A 24503-nucleotide genomic window follows, 5' to 3' on the forward strand; every position below is an offset into this window, starting at 1 on the left:
GTCAGTATCATTGTCAAACGGGATGAAGAAAGAAACAAATCGTCAGGTTTCGTAAGAATGATGATGGTTCTTTATTACAATAATTTCTTTACGATATATAATGATATTATAAACTTTTATAAGTTCTATGTCCACAACCGAATGGCAAATGCAATTTCTCGCAGCTATTTTATCCCGGTTATCGAACGGTATTGTACAATTTCAAATTCACACTTGTTTTACACGGAATCGTAGAGACGGGAACAATATGGGCAGAAGCATATGGAGAAACACGTTTTCTCATTCTTTCTTTTTTTCCGACGGGAGTATCGAAAATGGACGTGTACACGTTTCTCGAGGTACACGTTGATCTGCTCGGCAACGCAATCATTACACATATAATATATTACAGAGATGAGAAATCAATAACGTAACCATTAATAACGATTAACGCAATGTACACGATACGTATTGGCTTATCATTCTTAAGGGTAAAAGCATGCATTTCGTGTGTAACGAGGTTACAAATTCGCGCAATTGTATTGTTGCGAAAAACATGTCGTATATTAGATCAGACAATTTTTATTTCTGAAACTCGGTACCATTTCATCACAGAAACTCGTTACAAATTTCATTTTATTACTCGTATCGTCACGAATGAGATCGGGATCTCGTACACATTCATACACGCTCTTCCTGCTAATCGAACGCATTGCCTCGAATGATTTGTTTTCCGATTTTCAAAATTTTGATTTAACACGAATTCCCTGTCAATAAAACGTATTCATCATTTTTTATTTCTTTTTTTTTCTCTCTCGCGCGTTCCCTGTACACAACATGGCACGTCCTAATCCTATGATTACGCGGCACAGCGTAACCCCGTATAATTCGCATACCGGCGCTGCGCTTTTAGTTATTTCGTCTACGTCCGTTTCTTTTTTCGTCCGTTTTATACTCGAAAAGAAAAACAGATACAAATTACTTAGTTTACTCAAGTACTTTCCGTTTTCTACGTACGTAGAATATCTTACGCGCTAACCATTAATCTATTTACACAGACGCGTTCCTACATAAAAAATCGAGATACTTCCGTGCGCTCTGGCCGAGGCCAATTTCATTGGTCCCATGTACAAAAGGCGATGGCATAAAAAAATATAGGGCATCGTTAAACATTTAAGTAGAGCCGCGAGACAAGAATCCTGGGAAACGGCAAACATCTGAATCTTCCTTCGTTGTCTTCTCAAGTGTTTCGTTCGATTTTGCCTCGACGAATCCCTGGATTCCGGCCGGTCTTCGCTTGCAACTCGGAAACTTATTACCATTTAAGCAGTAAATTAGGACAATTCGTTGTACTGTCGTAGCTTACTGCGATATATGAGAAAAAGGGAAACAGAGATAGATCGATAAACGATTGAGATGTTCCTTTTAAGTGTCCTCGAGTAATAGCAGTTTTTTATCACAGTCAAGGGGCGAACCGCACAGATGTTCCGCGCCACGAGGCGGTCTGAATATTCGTTACATGTTTCGAATTTCTGAACGGCCCCGATGTGCATCTCATGATACGTGCTCGATCGCGTAAAGTAGAGATCCAATTGAATTTACACACGCAATTCCAGTTTTAGGGAATAAAAGATAAGAGTAAGAGGATAATTTTGAAAGATACGTGTCCACCTTCGCGCTTTCATATAATCCTCTGTGCTTCGGCATTTTAATATAAAAATTTCTAACAAACATGCGTAAAACGAGTCAACAAAATAAAAGAACACGATGAACCATCATAGTGAGCCATCAAAGATAGCGTTAGAAATCGAAGACAGAGATAGGAAAGTAACAATTGTTTATGCCTTTTACTGCACGTCGTTTCCCTAAACTTTTTGTAGTCTTGTAGAAATGGTAGACAGTACTTTTTTTTCTTTATTTACAAGCCACCGTTAATGGCACATTAAGATTATCTTTGCACTACTTGTTTATCGTACACGCGCTCAACAACGATTTTACAGTTTATAAGGCGCGAGACATATATTTTTATTCGTTCGCGACAGTCAGCTCGTTAAGAAGGAAAATTAGCACAGTTTCACACGTTTTACGTCTAATCACAATCAAACACGGCACTTTCCAGCGAAGTGTTTTTTCTAAGTACACTGTGTAGTTTCCTCGAATGCGAGGAGCCGGGCTCGTCCGCCATTCTATGTTCATGCTATCACCCGTTGCGTTTGAGATCAACGGACGATCGAATGGCACCGGCTTTCCGATTCTAACTTGGAACCTTAACGGAACAGTCCTTATTCGATGTAAGTTTTAGGAATCTCGAAATCAAACGGTCGTCTCGTTCTTCCTAAGGGGTTTTAGCGGCTGCAATTCCCGTTCCAGGCGATCGAAATCGTTGTAGTATTCATGGTCAGATTCTTCTTCCGAACTCCTTTGTCTCACTTGAGAACCAAACGTTCCGTTCGTTAGAACCTTTTCCAGATCAGGCGTCGGAATACCTAAAGTTTGCGGGGTTAATGGTCCTTCGTCTTGGGACATTATATACTCGGGATTATCTAACGACGTTTTCCCTTGAATAGTTAGGAATTCAGGATACTTTCGGTAACCGTTGTTGACTCGCTTTGGTTCCATTTCTAGAAACGATAATGTAACTTGAGAATTGTTTCGCGGATATATATGAACGTATTATAATTGTTTAGGAAGGATAAGTGTTTTTATTTAAGTGATTTAGAGAAAGTGTTTCGTGCTTACCCGTAGGTTTCGAGTCACCTATGAGATCCATGTATTGCGTTGTATTCGTTGGCAATTGCGGCGATGGCATCAAATAATCATCTTCGTCTAATGGCAAGTCGAGCTTGAGATTACCTACTTGAGCCTGCTGATGCGCAGAATTTATTTCGCCGTCGAAACAGTCGTCTGTCACATCGCAATCTAAGTAAAGAAAAATGAAATTAATCTTTGACGTTGATTCATTTAAATTTCTCTTTATTCTATTTTTTTCTATTTTTTCTATATTCTATTATTTCTCTTTATTTTACAAAATAATATTAATTCTACCATATTGTAAAATTCCATTTATTTAAACTCGTCGAGTAATCAACTCACCTCTCACAACGATCATCTTTAACGGGTCCGAGCAATATCTCGAACTAGTAGTGTCCGTGCCCACGATGTGTCCGCAATGACCATTCGCAGGCGCGTAATGCCCGTTTTGACCGGAGTTTCCTGGTTCGTGCGATATATTTCCGTTTCTGTGATTAGCGCCATACCTCAACAACTCTCTGTCTAAGTTTTGTTGGTTCTGAGGCGTGGGTGAATCGGTGGCTAGGGGTTTTCCATTGGGCCAGCAAGCTTTCACGGGTGTATTTGGCGGAGAGCCGGAAGTACTGGATGCTGAAAGTCCTGGTGGGATGGGAGCCCTTGATTTCGGTTGTAGATACTCATCAGCGTCTACCAAGGCTTCAGGACCGTCCATGGCTGATGCAAGATTTCGTATCATCTCCTTTTCGTCCTAACAACAAAATCGCAATTATTTACCGCCCTTGTTACGACGAACGATAATTAGTTAGAAATAAGCGTCCATTCGGAAATTTCTATAGTGAAGAGGAGTGTTCTGAAATGACATGGACACATTCTGTGTTATATACAAAGAATGGAATAATAAAACATTAAGTGGTCTTTACCAACCTGCAGTGTATACGAAGGTAGCCTCATGTATTTGTCGCCCTTGATAGCAAGATATCGGCCAGGATCTCTAGACATCTTCGCAAAGTCTTCCGCCAGTTCCTTGAAGCTAGGCCTCGACTCAGCGTCCAACATCCAACATTTAATCATAATCATATACACGTCGATCGTACATATGGCCGGTTGAGGTAACCTTTCGCCTTTTTCCAATAATTCTGGCACGTTTCGAGCAGGCACATTCTCATACGGTCTACCGCCATAGGTAAGAACTTCCCAGATGGTCACACCGAAAGCCCAAACATCCGATTTATGAGTGAACACCCGATGTTGAATGCATTCCAAGGCCAGCCACTTGATCGGCATCTTTCCACCGGCAGCTTTATATTGTTCTTCGTTGATGTCCAATAGCTTGGCTAATCCGAAATCGGTAATCTTGACACAGTTAGGTGTTTGCACGAGAACGTTCCGAGCCGCAAGGTCTCGATGAACCAATCTTCTTTCTTCTAAGTAAGCCATCCCTCTGGCAATCTGTGTGCACCAATTTAGCAACGCTTTCGAGCCAATTTTGTCCTTAAATCTCCGCACGAAATCGAGCAAACAGCCTAAAGGCATCAGTTGGGTCACTAGCATCATTTGCGACGTCATGCAAACAGCTAGCAACTGAAGTAGATTCGGATGCTCCACGCTAGCCATGATGTAAGCCTCGTCGAGGAATTCCTTCGAGGTGTTCGCTCCTGTACCATTACCTTGCAAGACCTTTATAGCCACTGGAATCTTCACGTTCTCCCCTTCTGGCACCCAAACTCCTTTATAAACGTTCCCGAAAGCACCGTAACCTAGAATTCCACCTTTTCTCATCTCTTCTTCTTTGATGATACGTAATTTTGCTAGATTTGGTTTCACGCCAGTTGGACGAAGAGGTTCGTTGTCGTCCAAGCCGGTCAGAGCCATTGTCATTTTCACAGTGTTTTCTTTGGCTTTTGCTCGTGCACGCCAGAAGTACATGGCTATGACCATTATTATGATGAGCACTAGAGTGAATATCGCAATGCTTCCTAAGATAGCTGGTTGAAGTTCGTATTCTACTAAACCCACAGTTTCCAGTGAACAATACGGTTCACTGTCTGGATTGAAGATCTTGTGGGGATATTCGGGAGTACACGTTTCCGTGCAGTTGAAAGACGTGGTGTTTCCGTCTGTATCTCCATCCTGGAACGAGAAAATAGACTTTGATGATACATTCGAAAACCAGTTTACATTTGATAGAAGTTTCGTAACTCCAAGTCTTCTTTCTCATTGAATAAAAAATTTATACTCTGTAAAATTTGCATTTACTGAAAATCAGTATATCACTTACAATGTAGATCTTGTAGTTTCGACATTTGTAACATTGATTTGGGCCCGGTCCGAAACATCCTCGACACTCGCTGTAGCATGGTATACAAAGTTGAGTATCGGCATCCGTGAAGTGATCCGCGGGACACTCGTCTTCGCACTGTTCACCCCTCTTGTACTTCGTACATTCTTGGCACACGTGCTCGTGAAAACCGTATCCCGTGCACTTCTTGCAGCGAGAGTGACATTTGCGACAAACAGCCTTGCCTGCAAGTGGTTTCAGTGGTCCTTGCTCTTGAGGACTCACCCACTCGTAGTAATACCCTTTAACAGAAAAATTTTGGTTAAGTTACTGAATCTCATAACATTTTTGCACTTAAAAATGTTCTCTAGTTATATGTATTAGTCATATGTATTCTAGACAAACCGCATATTACCCACCCTTACGTATAACATGTACGAAATCCAACAAAATTGGTATCGAGAAAAGACATTTTTACAGGTGTACCCACTTTTATTACTTAACATTTTAAATTGAAAGTCGTAAGTACATTTATAAGATTTTTCATCGTTTTCAGTTATAAGACGCATTTTAAAAAGTTACTAAAAAACTGTGGATGAAAAAGTTAGAAACGGCAAACTGAAGTTATTAAAATCGTAGAATATTAAATTCGTTCTTAAGGTACTGCTAGAACTGAGTTCGTATGAACTCTGTTTATTTGAACAAAATTTTTATTGCGTCAATGAAATGTCGATTACGGGAAAATTGTTATTTAAATCGCTTAAAGGTGAAATTACAATTTTAAGTACAAGGAATTTGGTGAACTGAGATTCCAGTTCGTTCTTATGGAAACGAAATAAATGGCAGATCACCTACCGTCAGGACAGGGTTCCTTTTTCTGCAGACAATTGCCGTTTATGATCGCCTTATCGCAGCTGTGGCATCCATTAGGGCCTATGTTGTTTTCAGGACCGTCGCAACCACCCACACAGTTTTCGTGACAACTTTTGCACAGACCGTTGTCATAATACTTCGAGGACGGGCACTCTGGCACGCAGTACGGTCCATCTCGGGCGTGTTTGCATTTCTTACAGTGCTCGGCATTCGGTCCTGTACAAGAGCCATCGCACTCCTCGTGACACACCTTGCAAGTCTTCTCATCCGCTCGATAAATTCTAGATGATGGTATGAATTTCTTTGAATTATTGAAGACCAAATAAGGGAAAACAAAGTAATATACATGGAAAGGGAGCGAAAGCGTGCGCACGTGAAGCAGAAAGTTAAAGCCTTCTCAGGTATTTGCAGTTTACCTTCGATCCACAATCTGAGGTAGGCAAATTTGATATACAGAGATGTGTTATTTACGGTACGATACAATTGGTACGAATTTATAAAGTATTTTTGCATATGTTCGAGATTAATCTTACCCTGGCGCGGTGCAGTCTTGAATACAATCGTTTCCTAGAATGAAGTTCTTACAGGATAAACACTGTGCCGGACCGGGCCCCCAACAACCTTCGTCGGAACATTGTTCGTCGCATATTAGTCCATCTTTTACTGTAATTGTACAAGGTATTTATATATAATATATATTTATATTATAAATTCGTATAATATTGGTATTGTTTCATCTTGGGAATTATTAGAAGCTGAGTAGGCATTGCTAGAATAAATCGTGCGAAGGTGTACGTAATGGAAAGTATATGGATATATAAATAAAATAATATTTCCAATATTACAAAAATTACTACGCAACATGATAATTCTTGAAATTTAAACGCTCCAAGTATAAACTATATTCTACGTCTCATTTGATGGATTAGAAAGTAATAAGTAGTAAATAACACTCACTGCATTCGCTTTCGTTCCGATTGTTCGATAACAAGCTCTCATGCTCCGACGACTTTTTGATTCTAGTCCAATTGATACTTTGCGCGTAACACAGATTCTTGTTTTCCAATATCGCTATCGATCCGGAATAGATTTTCTTGAGAGAGCTGAGTCCGAACGACACCAATGACGTTTTCACCACGTACAGTGATGCAAAGTATTCCGTCAAGGTTCTGCCACCTATCACCTCCAGATTCCGGAAATACGATAAATTCTCGAAATCCTTGTGGTCCCCTTGGATATTTAAAAACCCTGTGATCTCTTTCAACGTGCTGAACACCTCCAACTTGTCCGGATGCATTTTTTCGTAACGTTTGCCGAAACTGAAATTCGAATACACGTGTTGGAATCCTTGAAAGCTTTGGTCGAGAATCGTGATCGATCCCTCGATGATGGTGCAGTCCTTGAAACTGTCGATATTCCCGGAATGTACTTTCTCCACGCCTTTGCAGGTTTTTGGGCAAGGCCCGTCGCAGGGAACGCATTCTCCGTTCAACGCCTTCTTCTTCGGCGGACAAGATCTTACGCAAGCTCCGTTGTCTTTCAGAAGGTGTTCTGGACACCTTCTCACGCAGGTTGCACCATACGCGTACTTCCCGTCAGGATTAGCCTCCCACGAGTACGTCGTAGGATTGTACCTGAAACGATCGTTGTAATCCTTACTCGGTGCGGCCAAAGTCATAAAACTTGGGAGTTTCCAACTTTTTAGCGAGTGTTCCTTATACGATACCGTACCGGGAAATCGATATTCGCAAGCGGGGAAGATTTATCGATGATAAGGATACTGTTGTAAAACGCGTTGCCGGGTTCGAAACGCGTGGTAAATCCAAGAAACGCGTGGACATCAACGCGGGTTGATAGACCATTCTTGCGTTTATAGTTTCCGACTATTCGCTTGGATGTAGAGGCCACGAAATATCATATCATTGTTACAGGACATTATGGGGGGATTGTTGGGAAGATTCTTTACGCGAAGATATTGTTTTTTATGATATGCAATAGATTTGAACAGTGTATTCTATCATTTTACCCATGTATGTCGGAATTAGAACATTTACTTTTCTATTGTGTCTGATGTTATCATTTCAATTTGATCATTTAGGATTCAGGGCATACGAATCCGCGCGAAAAACCGCAGCAAGGTTAACAATAACGTACAATGTTCTAAAAAATGCTAAACACTCCATTAGTAGAATAAACTTCATATTTAGATATTTATCGATTTTACTTGTCAATCAAAATGTAAATCCGAACACAATCCAAATTTGTCCTGGTTCGCGAGGGGAATACAACGAGATAGTTCACGACGGATCAAAGAGATAGGGATCAATCTACTTACTTTTGCATGGGCGGACATTCCTGGGTGCATACACCGTCGTCGAAGAAGTTCTTGCAGGCGATGCAGTCGCTCTGTTTCGGGCCTGTGCAGCCACCAGCGCAAAAAAGATGGCAACACTCCCGCGGATTGGGCCCGAAGCACCTGCCCTGCCAACACTGAGGCGAACAGTTTGTCTTGGAATACTTCTGACAGTTCTCAGGCCCCTCGCCCCAACAGCCTTGCTCGCAGCTCTTATCGCATGGCGGACAGGCGCGTTCTGGCGACGTGAAATTGTACACGTAGGAGTACGTTGCACTCGGACCGGTGATTATTTCTTCCCAGTTGATCTTTTGGACGTGGCACAGGTTGTAGTTGTTGTATATGCCCACGCTGCCATTGAGGATATCTGGTAACGACACGTGTGATTTAGTTATGGTGTATCATATCGGTGAGATTTCAGGTTTGTTAACCCTTTACACTGGAAATGCTCCTCCCAGGCACAGACGATATTTCGGCAAAAAGCTCGAGTGCAAATGATTAATTAAGAGTGTAAGGGCTAAGAAAAGGCAGAGGGACAGATGGAAGAAAAGCGCGTGAAGAGAAGCAGAGGATGGAAGGACGTAACGAAACTTGAATATTACGTTTTCGCTTATTAAAAGAGAAAATCGATAGATTCGTTTACCTCTGAGAGCCGGCATCTCCAAGTTCTGCATCTGACACATCGTGACGAATAGGGCGAACTCGGTGTCATGGATGGTAAGCTTGAAGAGAGTTCTGCCCCGTATGATCTGCAATCGCGGCAGAACGACCTTTTTGACGTCCACGTGGCTGATGAGCACGTAACCGGTGACCTCCCGTATATACTGGAGAAAGCTGAGGTCGAAAGTCTCGTTCTGGAGCCATGTGATCTCCAGGTTGCCGTCGACGTAAGTACAGTTGGTGTACCGGTCTCGAAGATTCCGATAGTGATGTTGCTTGTTGGACGGAACGGAGAGGCGGCCATTGGTTCCAATGCAAACTGTAACAACGAAAGGAAAAGCTTTTAACATAAATACATACGTAATAAATTATTTTATGTCATCGAATGAGAAATTTCGTCAAAGAAAAAGAAAAAAGACAAGTACAACAGAAATACAAATAAGTAATTTAATAGTCTCCAAAACGATTCAGACACTTATTTTTCAATAGAGATCTTCTAGGTATCATTTGAATGTTTATGTTACAAAAAGGACATCGAATTAAATTAAACACCATATAAAACTATTTTTATATTAAGATACAGAAGTGGTCGATACACGTATACTCGCGCAGTTTAAAAATCACAATTGCGAAACGTTCTTAGCTATATAATTAAAAGGTTAACGGTCTTCGTGTTCCACAATTTATATGCAGTTGAACAAGATACTCAAATGTCAGTGTTTGAGCAACACGTGTAGTAAAGTGCAATAAAGCTTACATCGTACGGTAGGACTATTGATCCAGCTACGGTGACATTTCGTAAATGACTAAGATATAGACTGGTCGCACGACTTCCGTACGTTGACGGTTCTCCGCGTTCATAAGATCATCGAGTGGAACGGTCTAAGGTTGCCACCCACATCGTCGAAAGCGCTTCTCCGATCTATAGATAGCTTTCTAAGCTTTGAAAGCAAGCCGTGGCAGTGGGCGAACCACTTCCATAACACGCGTGCACACGCGCCTGATTTTGTTGTACAACTGACAACTACCGTACGTATCAAAGTCTTGCATCGATGATCTTGTGACCACGCTTTGTCTATCGATACTGTACGTACACGTACGATAATAATTATTCGGACGATACGTGTCTTATACTTTGTTTCATTTCAGTTAAAAAAGTTCAGTAAACATTTTTGCTATCGTTACTGCAAATCGAAAGATAACTTAATGATTATTAATCCGTTCTCATTGAGTTCTCAATGAGAACACTATTAAAGAAAAAAATTTGTTTGGATCCTTAAAAGTAGTTACTTGTTATAGTTATGAGAAATAGTCCGAGTCGCTATGTACCCTCGAGACAAGGCACTCAATAACCAAAATTCTTCCTTCAGCAACCACCATACAATCGTGTTTAATTCGAGCCGAGTAGTTGTGAAACTCGTTCGCCAAAAACCTTAATAACCTCAATTATCATCCGTGCGACCGATCGCGCCGCCAATTTCTGTTCAATATCATTCATAACTTCGTTAATAACCGGAACATGGAGCGGCATCGAGGTAAGAGTGGACGCACCCTGAACAAAAACGATCGCCAATGATCGACAGACGTCCGAACACGATCCGCCGTCTTCCCTTTCGGATTTCTTCATCTGTTTACGTCTTTGTCCCGGTGTGGCGACGAGATTCGGCCCCGGAATCGTACCGTCGCCCGCGTCGCGGCGCATAGTCGCACGTATCGGGCCCGACTCGGGGAATTCGGTTTTGCTGCGTAACGCGGATCGCAAACGGACGCGACGCTGCGTTCCATCAGCGGTCTTAATCTGGTCGACCGATCGGAATCATGCGAAAATAATTGCGCAACGACATCCTTCTTGCGCATCTCGGTGGCCACTGCGCGTAAAAGAAGGCCAGACGCGACGAACACGTCATCGGGAGAGTAGGACGTACAGGGGGGCGAAGGTGGAGAAAAGAAGGGAAGAAGCGTCGGAACAACCGGACCCTGGTATTTCGTACTGACCAGATGCTGCGACGTAGCTTGTGCAAGACGAATGCAGAACGCGCGTACCAGCCCACGGCGCCACAAACTTTGAGAATGCGGATCGACCGTGGATCTGCATCGCTGCGGGATTCTTGCCGGCCAATAAGCCTCGCGGCCCCCTCGGACGCGTTTTCTGCGCTTCGACCGCTTGGAAGATTAATGTCCTAATCGTTGTGGAAGATAAGAAACAGCGAGGATTTCTTGCGAAGGAGACACAAGGACTAGCTCCTGATTGCGATGTTGGGAAGAACGTTAGCTCGCGCAAGAAGTTCATTAGGGTTATTTAATTTGTCGACGTTTGTCGATGCGACCTTTTCGCGTCTACGTTTGCAGCTCGTTAGGCAAGTTTGTCGAATGTGACTGATAGAAGTTAGTTAACGCCAGTGCTTAAACGGTAGTCAACCAAGGTTATCATTTTATCCTGCGTGGCAATATGTTTGTCTTAATCTTGAACAGTATCATTGAGTTCTTTCCTGGTACTGAAAGTAACACATCGTTTAATGATGAATAGAAGCGGGTCGACTTACACCACTGGGTGATCATGTACGTATTTGCATTCTCAAAAATTCTTGTTCGGCATACCGGTGTAATCATCGACGTCTGTTCGCATATAATTCTACTGGCTCGATTGTTAGTCGCGATATTGGTTACGTCCGCGTAGAACAAGACTCGCGATCAGTTGTGTGTAAAACTAGTTGGAAGACGACTTCCGCTAACCGGAGGCGCCGTCGGCTTCCTTTTCAGGCAACGCCATGTTCAGGACTCTCGTACATCACCCTGGCTCGTCTGTTCGCCTGTTCGTTTGTTATTTTACAACAGAATCGTTCCTTTCCACCTGTGTGTTTCCCTTTTATATTCTGCACGACGTGTGCGTCTCTCCGTTCCACTTTGCTCCGTGACGAGCAAGACGGCCGTACGATGGAAATTCTTACGGGAGGAAGAATATAAGGAGCACTGGTTCCGAACCCTCCGGGGACGTGTCCATCTCGTTCCTCTTCTTCTCCCCGCGTTTCTTCGGAACTTTTCATCGGCGCCGTGCGCTCACGCTCTCCGCTTCTGGTCGTGGAATCAACTCCAATTCCAAGAACTTTGTAAATCGTTCGATCTTTAAGCGTTCCAATCTTCTTCGATACAGGAATATTTTGTGTCAAATTTGAGAGAAGATAATCGATGTATAAAATAAAAATTGACGTATCGATTGTATTTTTGTGCGAGTTTCCGCTTCTGAAAGAGCGCGTTCGCACGTTTAATTCATATTTTTACGAACATTTTCATATCGTAATATATCATGAGGTGTTAACAGTTTCCGTTCTCGATAAAATTCAGGGAAGGAACCAAAGAAACCATATTGTAGAATATTACCAACATACGCGTTACACACTTAGAAACGCTTCAACAGTAAGTCTTTTCAATGGTTTACTCCGTGGGATCAAAGTAACTCCGAAAAGCCACAAGCCGTCGTAAAAAACGTACGACGCAACGCAACTCTTCGCACTTTGGCCCACGCATCAGAAGCGAAGTCGGAGGTTTCAGGAGGAGCGCGAGAGCTTTCACGAGGTTTCGAGGTAACAAAATTACGAGACAGCCGATGCAACCGCGTCGCGTCAAACAGAAAGTTATGTCGTAATGAAAAAAAAAAGAAAAGAAAAGAAAAAGTAAGAAGGAAAAGAGGAAGAAAAGAATAAAATAAAAAAGAAGAAAACGGAAGGGGTACGCATAAGATAACCGAGCGAATGGCTGGACCCGTTTAGTCGGGGGAGAAAAGTAGTAGTTGGGAGCGGTGAAGAAGTGTCGGTCGAGGTCGGCCAGCCAACACGTTCTCTCTCGTTCTCGGGCCCAGGGTCCAGCCACGAAGTCCACCGGCGAATTTCGAGCCCCGTAGGGCTACGGAAACGTGGCAATTATCTTCGACAACGGGGTTACGAAAATTACCGGGCCAACTTCTCGGTCAGGATTAAAATTCTCCTAAATTTACGATGCCTGCACGCTTCTGAAAGACAATGGCAACGTATCGATTACGGGGTAAGGGGCGCGAATTCTCTTGTAGTTCGCCAATTACCTTTGCCGAGTTCTAGGAACACTTGTCAAGGTGTCGGTTTTCACACGCCGCGCGTGTCCTTAAGTTGATGTTTATAGGAATAAAATTGGTGAATTTAATGGCGCTAGCTTTTAACTTTGCTACGTGCAGGCTTAAATTTTAAATGCTAATTTCCCATAAATGCATAAAATCTCAGTCTAGTAATCGTATATTCGCTATACCGCACGCAATAATCTATATGTTTCGTCTTCGTTCGATTCCTTATTTACAAATTTCACCACCTCCCCGGTCGGCTATTTGATGCTCGGATCACGCAAACGAGCCACCGTGTCTCGTGGCGATGCATAATGTATCATCGATGGATCACCATGGAGGATGTCGGGGCCGCGAGGATCACCGGCGAAGAAAGCCATCGCCACGTGGACTCGCCAATGAGTGAAGCTGTCGACAAAAAGTTCGAGTCACCGGCTCGTATCTGAGAGGAAGAACAGCCAGAAGGAAACAACACGAAGGAAACGAGCGAACGAGCCGACGACGGCCGCGAAACCGAAATCCCGCGGCGAGGGCTTCTTCTGTGGGCGCCAGAGTTGTGCGCTCGCCGTGTGCCCGGCGACCACCTTCTAGGAGAAGGCAAGCACCGATTTTTATGCGCCACTTTAGGACGCCATTAAAGGCCAAAGTAATACGAAATAACCGCACGCCGATGGCGGCGCCGTCGCCGCCGTTTATTTCGCCTCGTAAACATCGATACGCACCGTGCAGCCTCTTCTTCTCGATTCTTCCCCGCCGATTCGGGGTCTTCTCGTGCGGAGCCGACCCTACGGCAAACCCTACTCCTTCGAAGGAATAAAGACCAGGTATCGTAAATGCGCGAAATAACCATCGGAGAGCTCTGGTTTCTTCCGACGTGGACCAAGGGAGAAAAAGATCGGTGGTGAGAAGGGACGCCAGAAAAAAGGATGAGTGGAATGGTGGGAGATGGGAGGGGTAGGTGGGAGACAGCCGACCGGACTGGAAGCTCGAAGGGGAAACAATAATTTAGGAACACCCGTCCGGGCGAGAGACCGAACGCCGAGGAACAATGGGCTCCTCCACCTCGAAGGTGAAACTCGTCGTACCGCACCGAACACCGAGACACTGATTCTCTAATAAAAGTCACCATGTAAACACGAGTTTGCCATCCTCCGCTCTGCAAGAGCAAGCGTTACGAGCGCTGACTCCTGACATCGAACCAACGGGGTTTGGATAAACAGTATCCTGCTTCGTTGTCGCTCTATTCCACTCTCTGTTTTGCGAGAATTAATGCGTATGTTGGCAGCGTTCCTTTGTTCCGACCCTGGATTGATTTGCATGAAGGAACCTGAAGTGATCTTTTTGTGAATTGCCTTTGTATCAAGTGTGGGTGATGGGAATTATGGATGAGACGTATGGCGGTGGTTTCGGTCGCGATACAGCGCGATTTTTGTAATATGTTTCGAACGCGAGAATGATAAAAGTTTGTATCACATTTTCGAACGATTTATTATTTCAAAATGAGAATTAAGAGCGTACCTACTTTCGTATAAGGTTTGCGATCGATAAGATCTTCTAAGAAGCCATCGATCTCGATGTAGATTTTGACGATAATTTAAAACTCGATTTAACGTTAAATAAATTACATCCAACGGCGTTTAAGGGAGGTTATATTCGTGTAAATTGCGAATCCGACCTGTAATCGAAACATATGTACATGAAAGATTTATTGCGTACAGCGTGCTAAAACGAAGCATCGAGGCGAGAGATTCAATAAAACCGAGTAACCGGACCAGAAAATGAATACGTCAACGCTACGCTCGAACCCGATGTGTGGTTCGTAACGTTAATTATCGCACTGTTAACCAAGGAAGGTTAAAATTTGCAACAACGTCGCCTTTCAGATTAAAAGCAAAACGAGATTAAAGGAATCGTTTGGCTCCCAGGGTATCTTTGCCAGTGACAAAAACGGGTTTGCTTAAGCGAAAAGCAATTAATCATCCATACGAGTTCCCGGTTTGCGTGTAATCTCCCGTTCACCGTGAACACGCTCGAATCCACTGGCAAAAAGCCGATGGTTTCGTCGCGAAAAAAGAAGGGAATGAAACGAGAACGAAATGCTCGGACTTCGCGGTCTGACACATATTTATGCAGCCTGGAGCTCCATTACCGTGCCACACTTCTGAATATTACTTCTCGAACAAACACGCCACACTCCGGGAATAATATACCACCTTGGGATACCGAGACCGATCTTCGCCTGCCGGTGCTAACCGCATTTTCTACTGCGCTCCATTTTCTCCTCTCGCGCGCCAAATCGACCGCGATTCAAATAACTTTCGTCCCGCTCAGTGTACGAAAGGCAAACACGTCGATTGTTCGTTTCGCGATAAGAGAACTCGAGCGATCCCGTAAGAACCGGTTCGCGACATTCCGCGATCTTTCTGCAAATTCGAATATATCGAATATCTTTTTTTTTTTTTTTATTCTTCGTGATCTCCGCGCTATCTTCGCGCGGTATTCTCGCAAACTTCACCAGAAATCTCATCGATGGTCCTATTCGTTCTGGTTTCTTTTATTTCTCTTTTTCTCGGGTATACTACGAGACCAGATTGTGAACGTAACACGGAAGATTACGAAGAACACGAAGCAGAAAAGCATGGTACTGCTCCATGACTGCACCTTTCCTGTAAATTTGACCACGTCACTTCTCGCCGTGTTAACGGCGAATATTCTTCTGTTTTCGCAGAATCTTCAACAGAGTTCGCGTCGATAGACTCTTTCCCTTCTGATCTCTGCTCTGTTTCATTTTAGACGCGTTACGAAAAAAAGTCTCGAACGTAACACGGAAAATTACGATGAACACGAGCCAGAAGAACGACGAATCGCTTCGTCACTCTCGATCAAGGTGGAGTCACGGCCGCCATGACCTTGCACGAGGATCGATCTTCGCGCGGCGCGGAATTGAAGAGCGAAAAGAAGGCCGACACCGAGCGGCAAATAGAGTACCAGTTCGAGGATATATAAGTGGTTCGTATACGTTATAAGCCGTAGCATAACCATCCCAGGGCGTAACATTAATAGCTTTATGGTTTATTGCTTTCGAGTCTGCGGTTAAGCTTCTCTCCGCTCCCTGCGGGCGAGCTATGCGTTCGAGTCTCTTAGCGGGATAGGCCCATACAAAAAATAATAAATAAATGTATGAACATTTCATTGACATTTTATCTCAGAATGTAATTTCGATTCGTGTTCTTTCGAAATTCGATTGTATCCAATGCAATCGATTCTAGTCGGGGATCATTATAGATTTTTGATCGTCACGGTCTTGCGAGCCTGGATCTCGTTTGCAGTAATTCTAATACTCCATGACAACCAATCCTGCTCTGCGCTTTACATTATTCCAGTTTCAATACGCGCCAATTAGTTGCGAGTAACATTTTAATTGCATTTTTTCGCTGATATTCCTCTCTATGTTTTCGGTGCTTCGTAATTTCCGACTTATATAGATCGTTAAAAGAATAATCTCGTATTTATCTTTAACGACGCACTTGATCGTGCTATTTCTCGCCGAGAGTCATGTGGAACGGGAAAGATTCAACAGGTGTTCACATAGTCATTACGTAATTTGCGCAGATTGCGAGGTATTAGCGTTTCCAGTCGATACACTCGAAAAATCTTTGTTTTGCAAATTTGCTGTGAACGTGATAGATATAAATTGAAAATAATACGAAGTCAAGCAGTAAATCGTCCAAAATGATATGCCTCGTGTGAAACATTCACGAAGGCGATACTTAATACACAATGCTCGATCTATAACGAATTACGTGAACAATTTTCTCATTATTACTTAAAATCGACTTTGAATTAGCTAAGTCGATATCTACCAATATGACATTAACGAAGTTGAATGGAAGTAAGATCATAAAGAAAGAAAAATTTCCATGACGTAGATCGGTAATCTAATTTCGACTTTGTTTACTTGAGACGTAGTTCTTCGACGAGCTATTGAATTCAAAAAAAGACAAATTACAATTTGTAATAGATGTTAATCCATGAATATAAAAAACATGTTATTTCACTGGTATTCATTTCATCTTTATACAAGACTTCGCTCGTTAGTCTTTGTTGTTTCAGACTTTATTGACGATGTAGGAATGTCATGTTGCTTTTGGAACCTTTTAATCGTAACATTTACAGTTTTGAAAATTAAAGTTGAATGTAACGAACCTCGCCTTGAATATACGAAAAATGATTATGATAGTTTTATCAGTTCAATTCTTCTCAATCGTAACTCGACGTAATTATACATTCCACAGCAATTTACATTTTAAATATTGCACATTGTATTCACTACGCTCATGCAGATAATATTGAACACAAAATTAACTGCAAATGAATATAACCATCTTTTTACAAAACAGTTATTACATAGGTATTTTCATAAGCACAGAAACTGAGAAGAAAACGAATCTAATAAATAGAGCTTTAACTGCTATAAGACTCTCTTCATCTCAAAATGACTAATTTCTTTAGTTTCTCATACTTATTTATAAACTTTATCTTAATTGAAAAAAGAGCAATATCGATCAATCCTTTTAGGACGAAATATTTTAAGAGCCTGTGAGAAAAATGATTATTTATTAATTACGTACAGTGTAAACACATCTTTTTGGTTGGTTTTGTAAAGAAGACACGATGCGCTAAAATATAATATCCAGTTTACCGAAGATAAATATAATTAATAACGCGCTGCGTCAGAAAGCAATACCTTCTCCTTATTCTCGCTTCTTATTTTCACAGATAAATCAATCTGCATGTCAACTGAAACGTGGCAAAACGCGCGAGATTTAAATTCTCTGGAAAGAACGCAGCAATCAGCATCGCTCGACGAGAGTCACATTTTCTCTTTCCATCCGCGTAGGATAATACGCTCAGGGCAGAGGCGAGAAAGTAACGACGAATCGAAATGAAGTACGGAGGGTAACAGAGTGGACGAGGAACGAACGACTGCATGTGGAATGCGCTTTGTTCGATCTTCTCTCTCGGATTCGCGGCTTGAATGCTGTTCGTGTCTCGTTCCATCGTTCCTCTCCCTTACCTCGGGAGGCGGTAAGATTGTTTCTCGATCCTTCTCGTTCTCATCTCACCTCGGCAACCTCAGCAGCCGCCAGGCTGAACCTCGCGCGTTTGTCGAGGGCACGCGAACTCGCGTTTGCCCTCCGAGAGGGTATTAACTCCCAGCCGCTGCTCGTACACATCATTTCTCCTGTCGCTGTCTTTCGTTCTCCGCAATTCTACCGCTAGTTTCTACTCGCTGATTGCGAGAATCGTCCACGAATTATCCTGGCCCCTTAAGCATAGCGTTTCATCTTTTTCAGTGCATCACTGACGAAAGCGTTAGCATCACAGTGTAAGAAACTTCAAATTGAAAATTGTCGGAAGACTAACGGTAAGAAGAAGATCAAGAAGATGATGTAGAATTCGGGAACAAATAATGTTGTGTAGATCTTATTAGAAAATATTTAAAATATATCGTACTTTATAAAATGCTGCTCAGTTGAGCTCAATTTGTACATCGACGAATAAAAGTAATTTCCTTTTCTCTTACGTTCAGAGACAAAGTTAATTGTACGTATATTTTCAGTTTCAAGCGAACAACTGTACTATTTTTTCCCATTTCCACGCATTAAAATAAGTCGCTGTATTTAATCAATCAGATTCTTAGGCAGACAAAAGGTTTTTATTATTCGTTGTTTGTTTTCCGCGCGGCACGCTGACATTTTATGAACGTTCGTAGGAAGAAAAATTCACGATTCGATTCTCCGATTCCTTGGTTCAAGAATAAGAGTTTAAACAAAGATAAAACTTGAATAACATAATCGGCTTTTTCTAGTGTGTATTCTCACGACTCTGAAAGACAAAGAACAGATAAGAGAAACTAGTTTGTGGTCAACATGTTGAAACGGTGATCCGTGTTAACAATGGAAGTAGATGCATATCTATTTCGATTTCATGGTCGAAGGTCATGCATGAGCATACCGACTGAAATACTATGGTCAAGGTCGTTACGTTCGACCTTCCTTGAATTGTCGAAAAGGTAAAGCGATAGGTTCCACAATTTCTACGATCCACAAATATAAATGACACAAAAATAGATTTACGTCATATTTTGCATTTTATGTTGAAACAGGTATGCATCTTGTACTTTGTTTCTTTAAATACGATCGCAAGATCTTCTACGTACCTAATCTCGTACAATAACAAATCGTTATATAAATCACATTTGTATAATGTATCACGAGAATTAATATTATACGCACATTAACACAGAAGGCTGGTTATTTATGGCATAAATAAATAATTTATGATATGAGCGAGAGAAGAAAATCGTAGTAATGATAGATTATAAATAGGAAGGAACTAATGAGATAGTGTTATACATATTATAATTATAGAATGGAAAATAGATTCTTAGAAATTTGCAGAATGTATAGTATACTGTAATAATAAGAGGATCGGTGTAATTATATTCGATGTTCAGCGACTAATTTGTCAGTGAAATTATTCCAGTTGCCCACAGCTACTCATTAGCAGCGTAATAAGTGCATTAGTGAATTCGATAATGAGATTGTGTCCTTTCACTATAGAATATTTCACAGTACACGAATGCAAGAAACATTGTTACAGCATTTAACACGTCATTCCTCGTAAAAAATGTCACGTATACATAAATCTTATTTCCAACTATATTCTATGTTTCTTTGGAATTTCCACGTTGCATGTTTACTTGTATACTGTATACTCTCTCTGCTTGTTTTTATTATAGCTAAAGGCCAACACTAATGGGACACGATTAGATTAAACGTCGATCGAAGCATCAACCAGTGAAAGTGACTTTCACCCCTCCGAGGATTCTGGAATCTTAAATTATCGATACCACAGCTCGTAAATCATTTCGTTGGCGGTCTGAATCGCGGATTCGTAATGGCCGACGTATAACTCGCGCCTCGGATAACAATCTCTTTTCTCCCTTTCGAGCGGTTTCGCCAACTGCGACGCAAGGGGAGAGATTTTAATATACGAGCGGGCCGAGATCGGTGTAAACCGACCAACTCGTACCTATGGAATCCCTGAGCTGCAGATAAACACGCAGATACGAAAACTCGACACGTTTGCTCGGCAGTCCCTCTTGAAAAACGCCTTGCATAAGGATTTTCGTCGGGATATTTTAATTGCCGTGACGAATGGTGCTCGCGAATCCCTGGCTTTATTCGTTTCGAAATATCAGTGGGCTCCGTTGCTTGGAATTATATTTCGGTATAGCGTGGTTAGATGAAGATTAGAGAACAGAGCTGCAATAGACTTACTTCGGTAAAAACAAGAAAGAGTGAGAAGGCAACAAGTTATATTAAAATTCTCTTATACCTTAACTGAAACTAATCTAATATTCTGTCTCTCTATCTCTCTTTCTCTCTTCAAATATAAACTCCAGAAGGATCTAAATTACTATATGTTTTTGAAATATTTTTCTATTAAACGAATGACTTTTTGAACATCATTTATCAAACACAATGTAAAACATTTTTCACGAGCCTGTCGAATTCGAGATACATCTCGGTCTCGTTATATTATAGCATCGCTTTTTCTTCTTGGTCGATCGCGGGGTATCCGGTTCGCCGCGTTCTCCGATCGAGGCGAACGTCTGACATTTAACACGCGGCGCATCGAGTCGAGGCGCCTACAAAGGGAATCGGTCTGTGGTGGATCCAGAACACGAGACCTCGCGATCGATCCATCCAGTGTGAATCGCGTATCGGGCGTCGACCACCCTTGAAGAGACGTACATCTTCCTCCAGCTTTTCTCCTTTCTTATTCCACCTCGAGAGCCAAGAGACACAAGGATCGCGATGTGGATGCATTTCAGGCGCCATGGATCGCGGCACGAAGAGTATACCTACTACCGTTCATTAAGTACTTATTTACGCGCTTTCAAATTATTACACATATATAAAATACATTCGGAATGAAACTCTCGAATCTGATTTTATCTTCTATCGTGATTAATCTACCATTTAATAAAAAAGCAATAATCGAGAGAGTAAATGATAATTGGCCCCGCTGCTGAATATTGTATCTATACAAATGACAAGTTAAACGGCTTTAAACTTGTCTGTTTAACGTTAAGATCTCAGAGCGATTGAAACATCTGCTTCTGGCACTTTTTAAGGTTTAAATAGATTTTACGAAGCATCGGCTATTGGTTATAAATAAACACGAAGTTTGAGTAACGCAAGTATATTTTCTTTTAGTTTAAATTTAGCAGAGCATTTGACACCAGTTTTAAGGAGGTTTTCAGAGATATGGAATTAACAATAGAAAAACGTTCTTCGATCGAAGCTTTGAAAATACAACAAAGATATCGATCTTTCGATCCAACTGCATCAGGTATCGAAATATTTATGGTTGCGAGTGTCCATATTGATTTCTTCTTTCGTATTTTGCTCGGTATTATTCAAGGTTATCGATGAGTTTTCCCGCGACCATCCTCGTAGCTTCGATCGATCGATGATCCTCTCAGTCGTGGTATGTGGGCGTACTGTGCACTCGACTTCCCCCGAGTTCATTGCAATAAGCGAGCCGATCTGAGCCCCCTTCTATTTCAAATCGATAACCCGCATTTCTGCTTCTTGCCTGGTTCGCGGAGCATAATGGATTCGACTTATTTTATCAAGATGGAGAAGCTACAGAAATCTATCAGGGTTGGTTCATTTGTTATTGGGCTATCTTACGCAATCTCGGTGAAGCTTTCTCTAAAGAATCAAGCTAAATGGAAAACGTTTCTGCGAGCATTCATACAAAACGCCCACGCTTGACACATTTGTTTCGTGGTCCGATCCGATGATAATTGCAACGTTGCAAGGAGTCTGTGATTTACCAGTTCAATCACTCGCATTGAAACAGTATTTTTGACACATGATAAATCGTGCAAGATTTAAATGTGCTTAGGGCAGTTATCGATGATTGATGATACCTACTCGTTATAAAGAAACTAGCGTCTGTTTCCTTGGTTTCTTATTTCGTTCTAAATTGCATCGGATTTAATCACTCTTGCAAGATATTTCGAGTTTTAGGTTCGTAATGGTATAGAGATTGAGTAACATTTTGCAATTTTTCTATCAACAGCTTATATTTTTCACGAAATATCATTTGATATAATGCATAAAACCAATATCAGCAATAAGAGAAACAAAAGAATCAATCTGTTTCAAAGGTAAACTTCTATTCTCTGGAATAATATAATAAAATTGATTGGAACTGTGAAACGGTTAAAACCCATTTTACGGAGACCTGTAACAGTTAACGGTCGTTAAAACACGACGAGTTATTGCTTAATTGAATCGCGGAATAACGACTCGCTCACGTAACGTCATAGCTCGACTACCGCAAACAGATTCTCTTTATCACCGCGCATACACCTCGTTATCCTCGCGTCATCTGTCGTAAATGAATTTGCCACTAGTTGTGTGAATATATGGTATATGTATGAAAACGAATATATCGTGATTATGTACCTGCCACGTCCGAAAACCCAGACGATGGACACCAGTTTTATCGACACGCTTTATCTCGACATGGTCCGATACTCGGTTTAAGTTGGAGCTCACCTCGAAGTCGTACGTCACCAACAAATTCCAAAACTTTGGTCGCAATAACGTAACACGTGAATCGCGAGTCGATAGAGAAAATGTACAATGTAAAATCCTGTTATAAGTAAAGCAAGGAAGATTCTACGTTTCGCAATAAGACGAAGATTAAACGTAATAAAATTGCATTGCAGGCCTCGTGTTTGAAGGAATCAAGTTCGAAAATTTGTCTAGTAGCTATACGCGAAGTCGTTTAATTTCTAACTAGACAGATTCGATAGACTAAACAGGAAGAGAAGTTCGAAAATGTAGCGAAAAATAAAATTTCATCCTTCAAGGCTTCATTTTGGAGCAAATGAAATTTGAACGTGTTTAGTTACATTTTTATTTATGTATTTACGAATATAAATAACTTCACCTTAACTTCGATTGTGCCACGAATTAGTTTTGGAGTCGTTCTATCGCAAGAGAATAGATCGCATCAAGAATTTTCCAGTTACCAAAGTATCACACTCGTTAAGAATATCGGCTACGATAGAATAGAAGAAGATTCGACAAAGCGTTGCAAATAGATTCACCGATTGTGAAACGAGGGATCAGCCCTTGAATGCGCAAAGGCCTGCAATGCTGTACACTGGCCATTGTTCGATCCATCGAACTCGACGCCCCACGAATCGTTCTCGATTTCTTCCCGCTGTTCTGGATTTATGTTCGTTTCGATTACCTTTGGCTACAGTATTCTTTTTGCGCTTGAAACGAAGAGATTGCACGCGAGAGATTGCGATCGGCTATTTTCTCGCCCGTGCTTTATTCCTGCTTGCGGTTCGGTTCTTCAATAACGCTTCGGAATAGATCGTATCGATATAGCGTTTCAAGTTTGAACGATGATTTCTGTGTGCATTATGTTTTTTAAAATACTATATTTAATCGTTGATCGAAATTACTATATAATATTACGATGCTTGATATTTTGCGTAAATGATCCACGTAGCGGTTATTATTATATGCTAATGTTTCTCTAAAACACGTCGATGATGCCAATTATTAGTTTCTCTAGATTATAACCTTCGTCTGGCATCGAAAGCGAGTAACATTCTCTTTTCTATGAATAAATTTTCATTTATTTTCGAATTGTCAGTCTCCTGTTCTCGCGTAGCGAAGAACGGTAAAGGATAATTTGTCAAAGGTTTCGCTGTTCGCAGGTAAAAAGAAAGCGGACCACCACACAGTTCAGGACAGGTATCCCATTGCAAGAAACAACGCCCTGCATCTTGTGAATTCTTGAATGCTAGCTCTGAATGCAAACCCAAATGGTGGAATTCCGTTTCCGCCGTGAAGGACATTTGTCGACCATGTTGAGCTTACGCGCAACAGCGTCTCGCGATCCGTTATCCACGGAATGCAAGCGGCGGGTTTCAAACCGCGACAGAGGCGATTACAGAGCAATTAAAGTCCTCGAGACACGCGAGGATATCGGTGGCAAGAACACGAGATTGATATAAACGGTGCGGCGTTCGTGCCGAGACAAGAAAGCTGATTTCCCACGTGCGCCACGCCATCTCCTTCCACTTTCCCGATCACGATTTCGCGTTTACTGGCTGTAACGGACGGAATAACAGGTATCCCTTCGCTGTATCGTGCAATTTTCTTCTTTTTTACGATAATAATATTGCAAGCTATTTTTTTGATCGATATCGGTAAAATAAAGTAGCAATAACATTTTCTGCAAAGATGCTATCTTCTATCCTATGCAAAAATTTGCAAAATTATTAAGACAAGAAGTATTTTGATATTACGATGAGTAATATTCTGCAAAATGTTGAAGAGCGTCAAAAAACATGCTTACTTTCAAATGAAAGGACAATTTTGGTAAAATTGATTTTTTGTAAAAAAAATACG

The 24503-nt window shown here is 41.6% G+C and overlaps 1 protein-coding gene across 6 annotated transcripts in view; it reads right to left on the reverse strand.

Annotated features, from left to right (window-relative positions):
- Window positions 1-47: 47 nt before the first annotated feature.
- The window catches only part of LOC126915532 (epidermal growth factor receptor), a 174964-nt gene continuing 150508 nt past the window's right edge, over window positions 48-24503 (reverse strand). For all 6 annotated transcript variants that reach the window (XM_050720276.1, XM_050720275.1, XM_050720271.1 and 3 more), the window contains 10 exons: window positions 8878-9213; window positions 8217-8601; window positions 6839-7515; window positions 6415-6544; window positions 5864-6162; window positions 5009-5310; window positions 3655-4860; window positions 3073-3478; window positions 2719-2898; window positions 48-2600 (listed from right to left, as the gene is read on the reverse strand). In XM_050720276.1, the coding sequence (XP_050576233.1) occupies window positions 2293-2600; window positions 2719-2898; window positions 3073-3478; window positions 3655-4860; window positions 5009-5310; window positions 5864-6162; window positions 6415-6544; window positions 6839-7515; window positions 8217-8601; window positions 8878-9213 (4229 nt within the window). In that variant the 3' untranslated portion in view covers window positions 48-2292. The remainder of the gene's footprint in view (window positions 2601-2718; window positions 2899-3072; window positions 3479-3654; window positions 4861-5008; window positions 5311-5863; window positions 6163-6414; window positions 6545-6838; window positions 7516-8216; window positions 8602-8877; window positions 9214-24503) is intronic.

Source organism: Bombus affinis, chromosome 4 (genome assembly GCF_024516045.1).
Source record: "Bombus affinis isolate iyBomAffi1 chromosome 4, iyBomAffi1.2, whole genome shotgun sequence".
NCBI classification, from domain to species: domain Eukaryota; kingdom Metazoa; phylum Arthropoda; class Insecta; order Hymenoptera; family Apidae; genus Bombus; species Bombus affinis.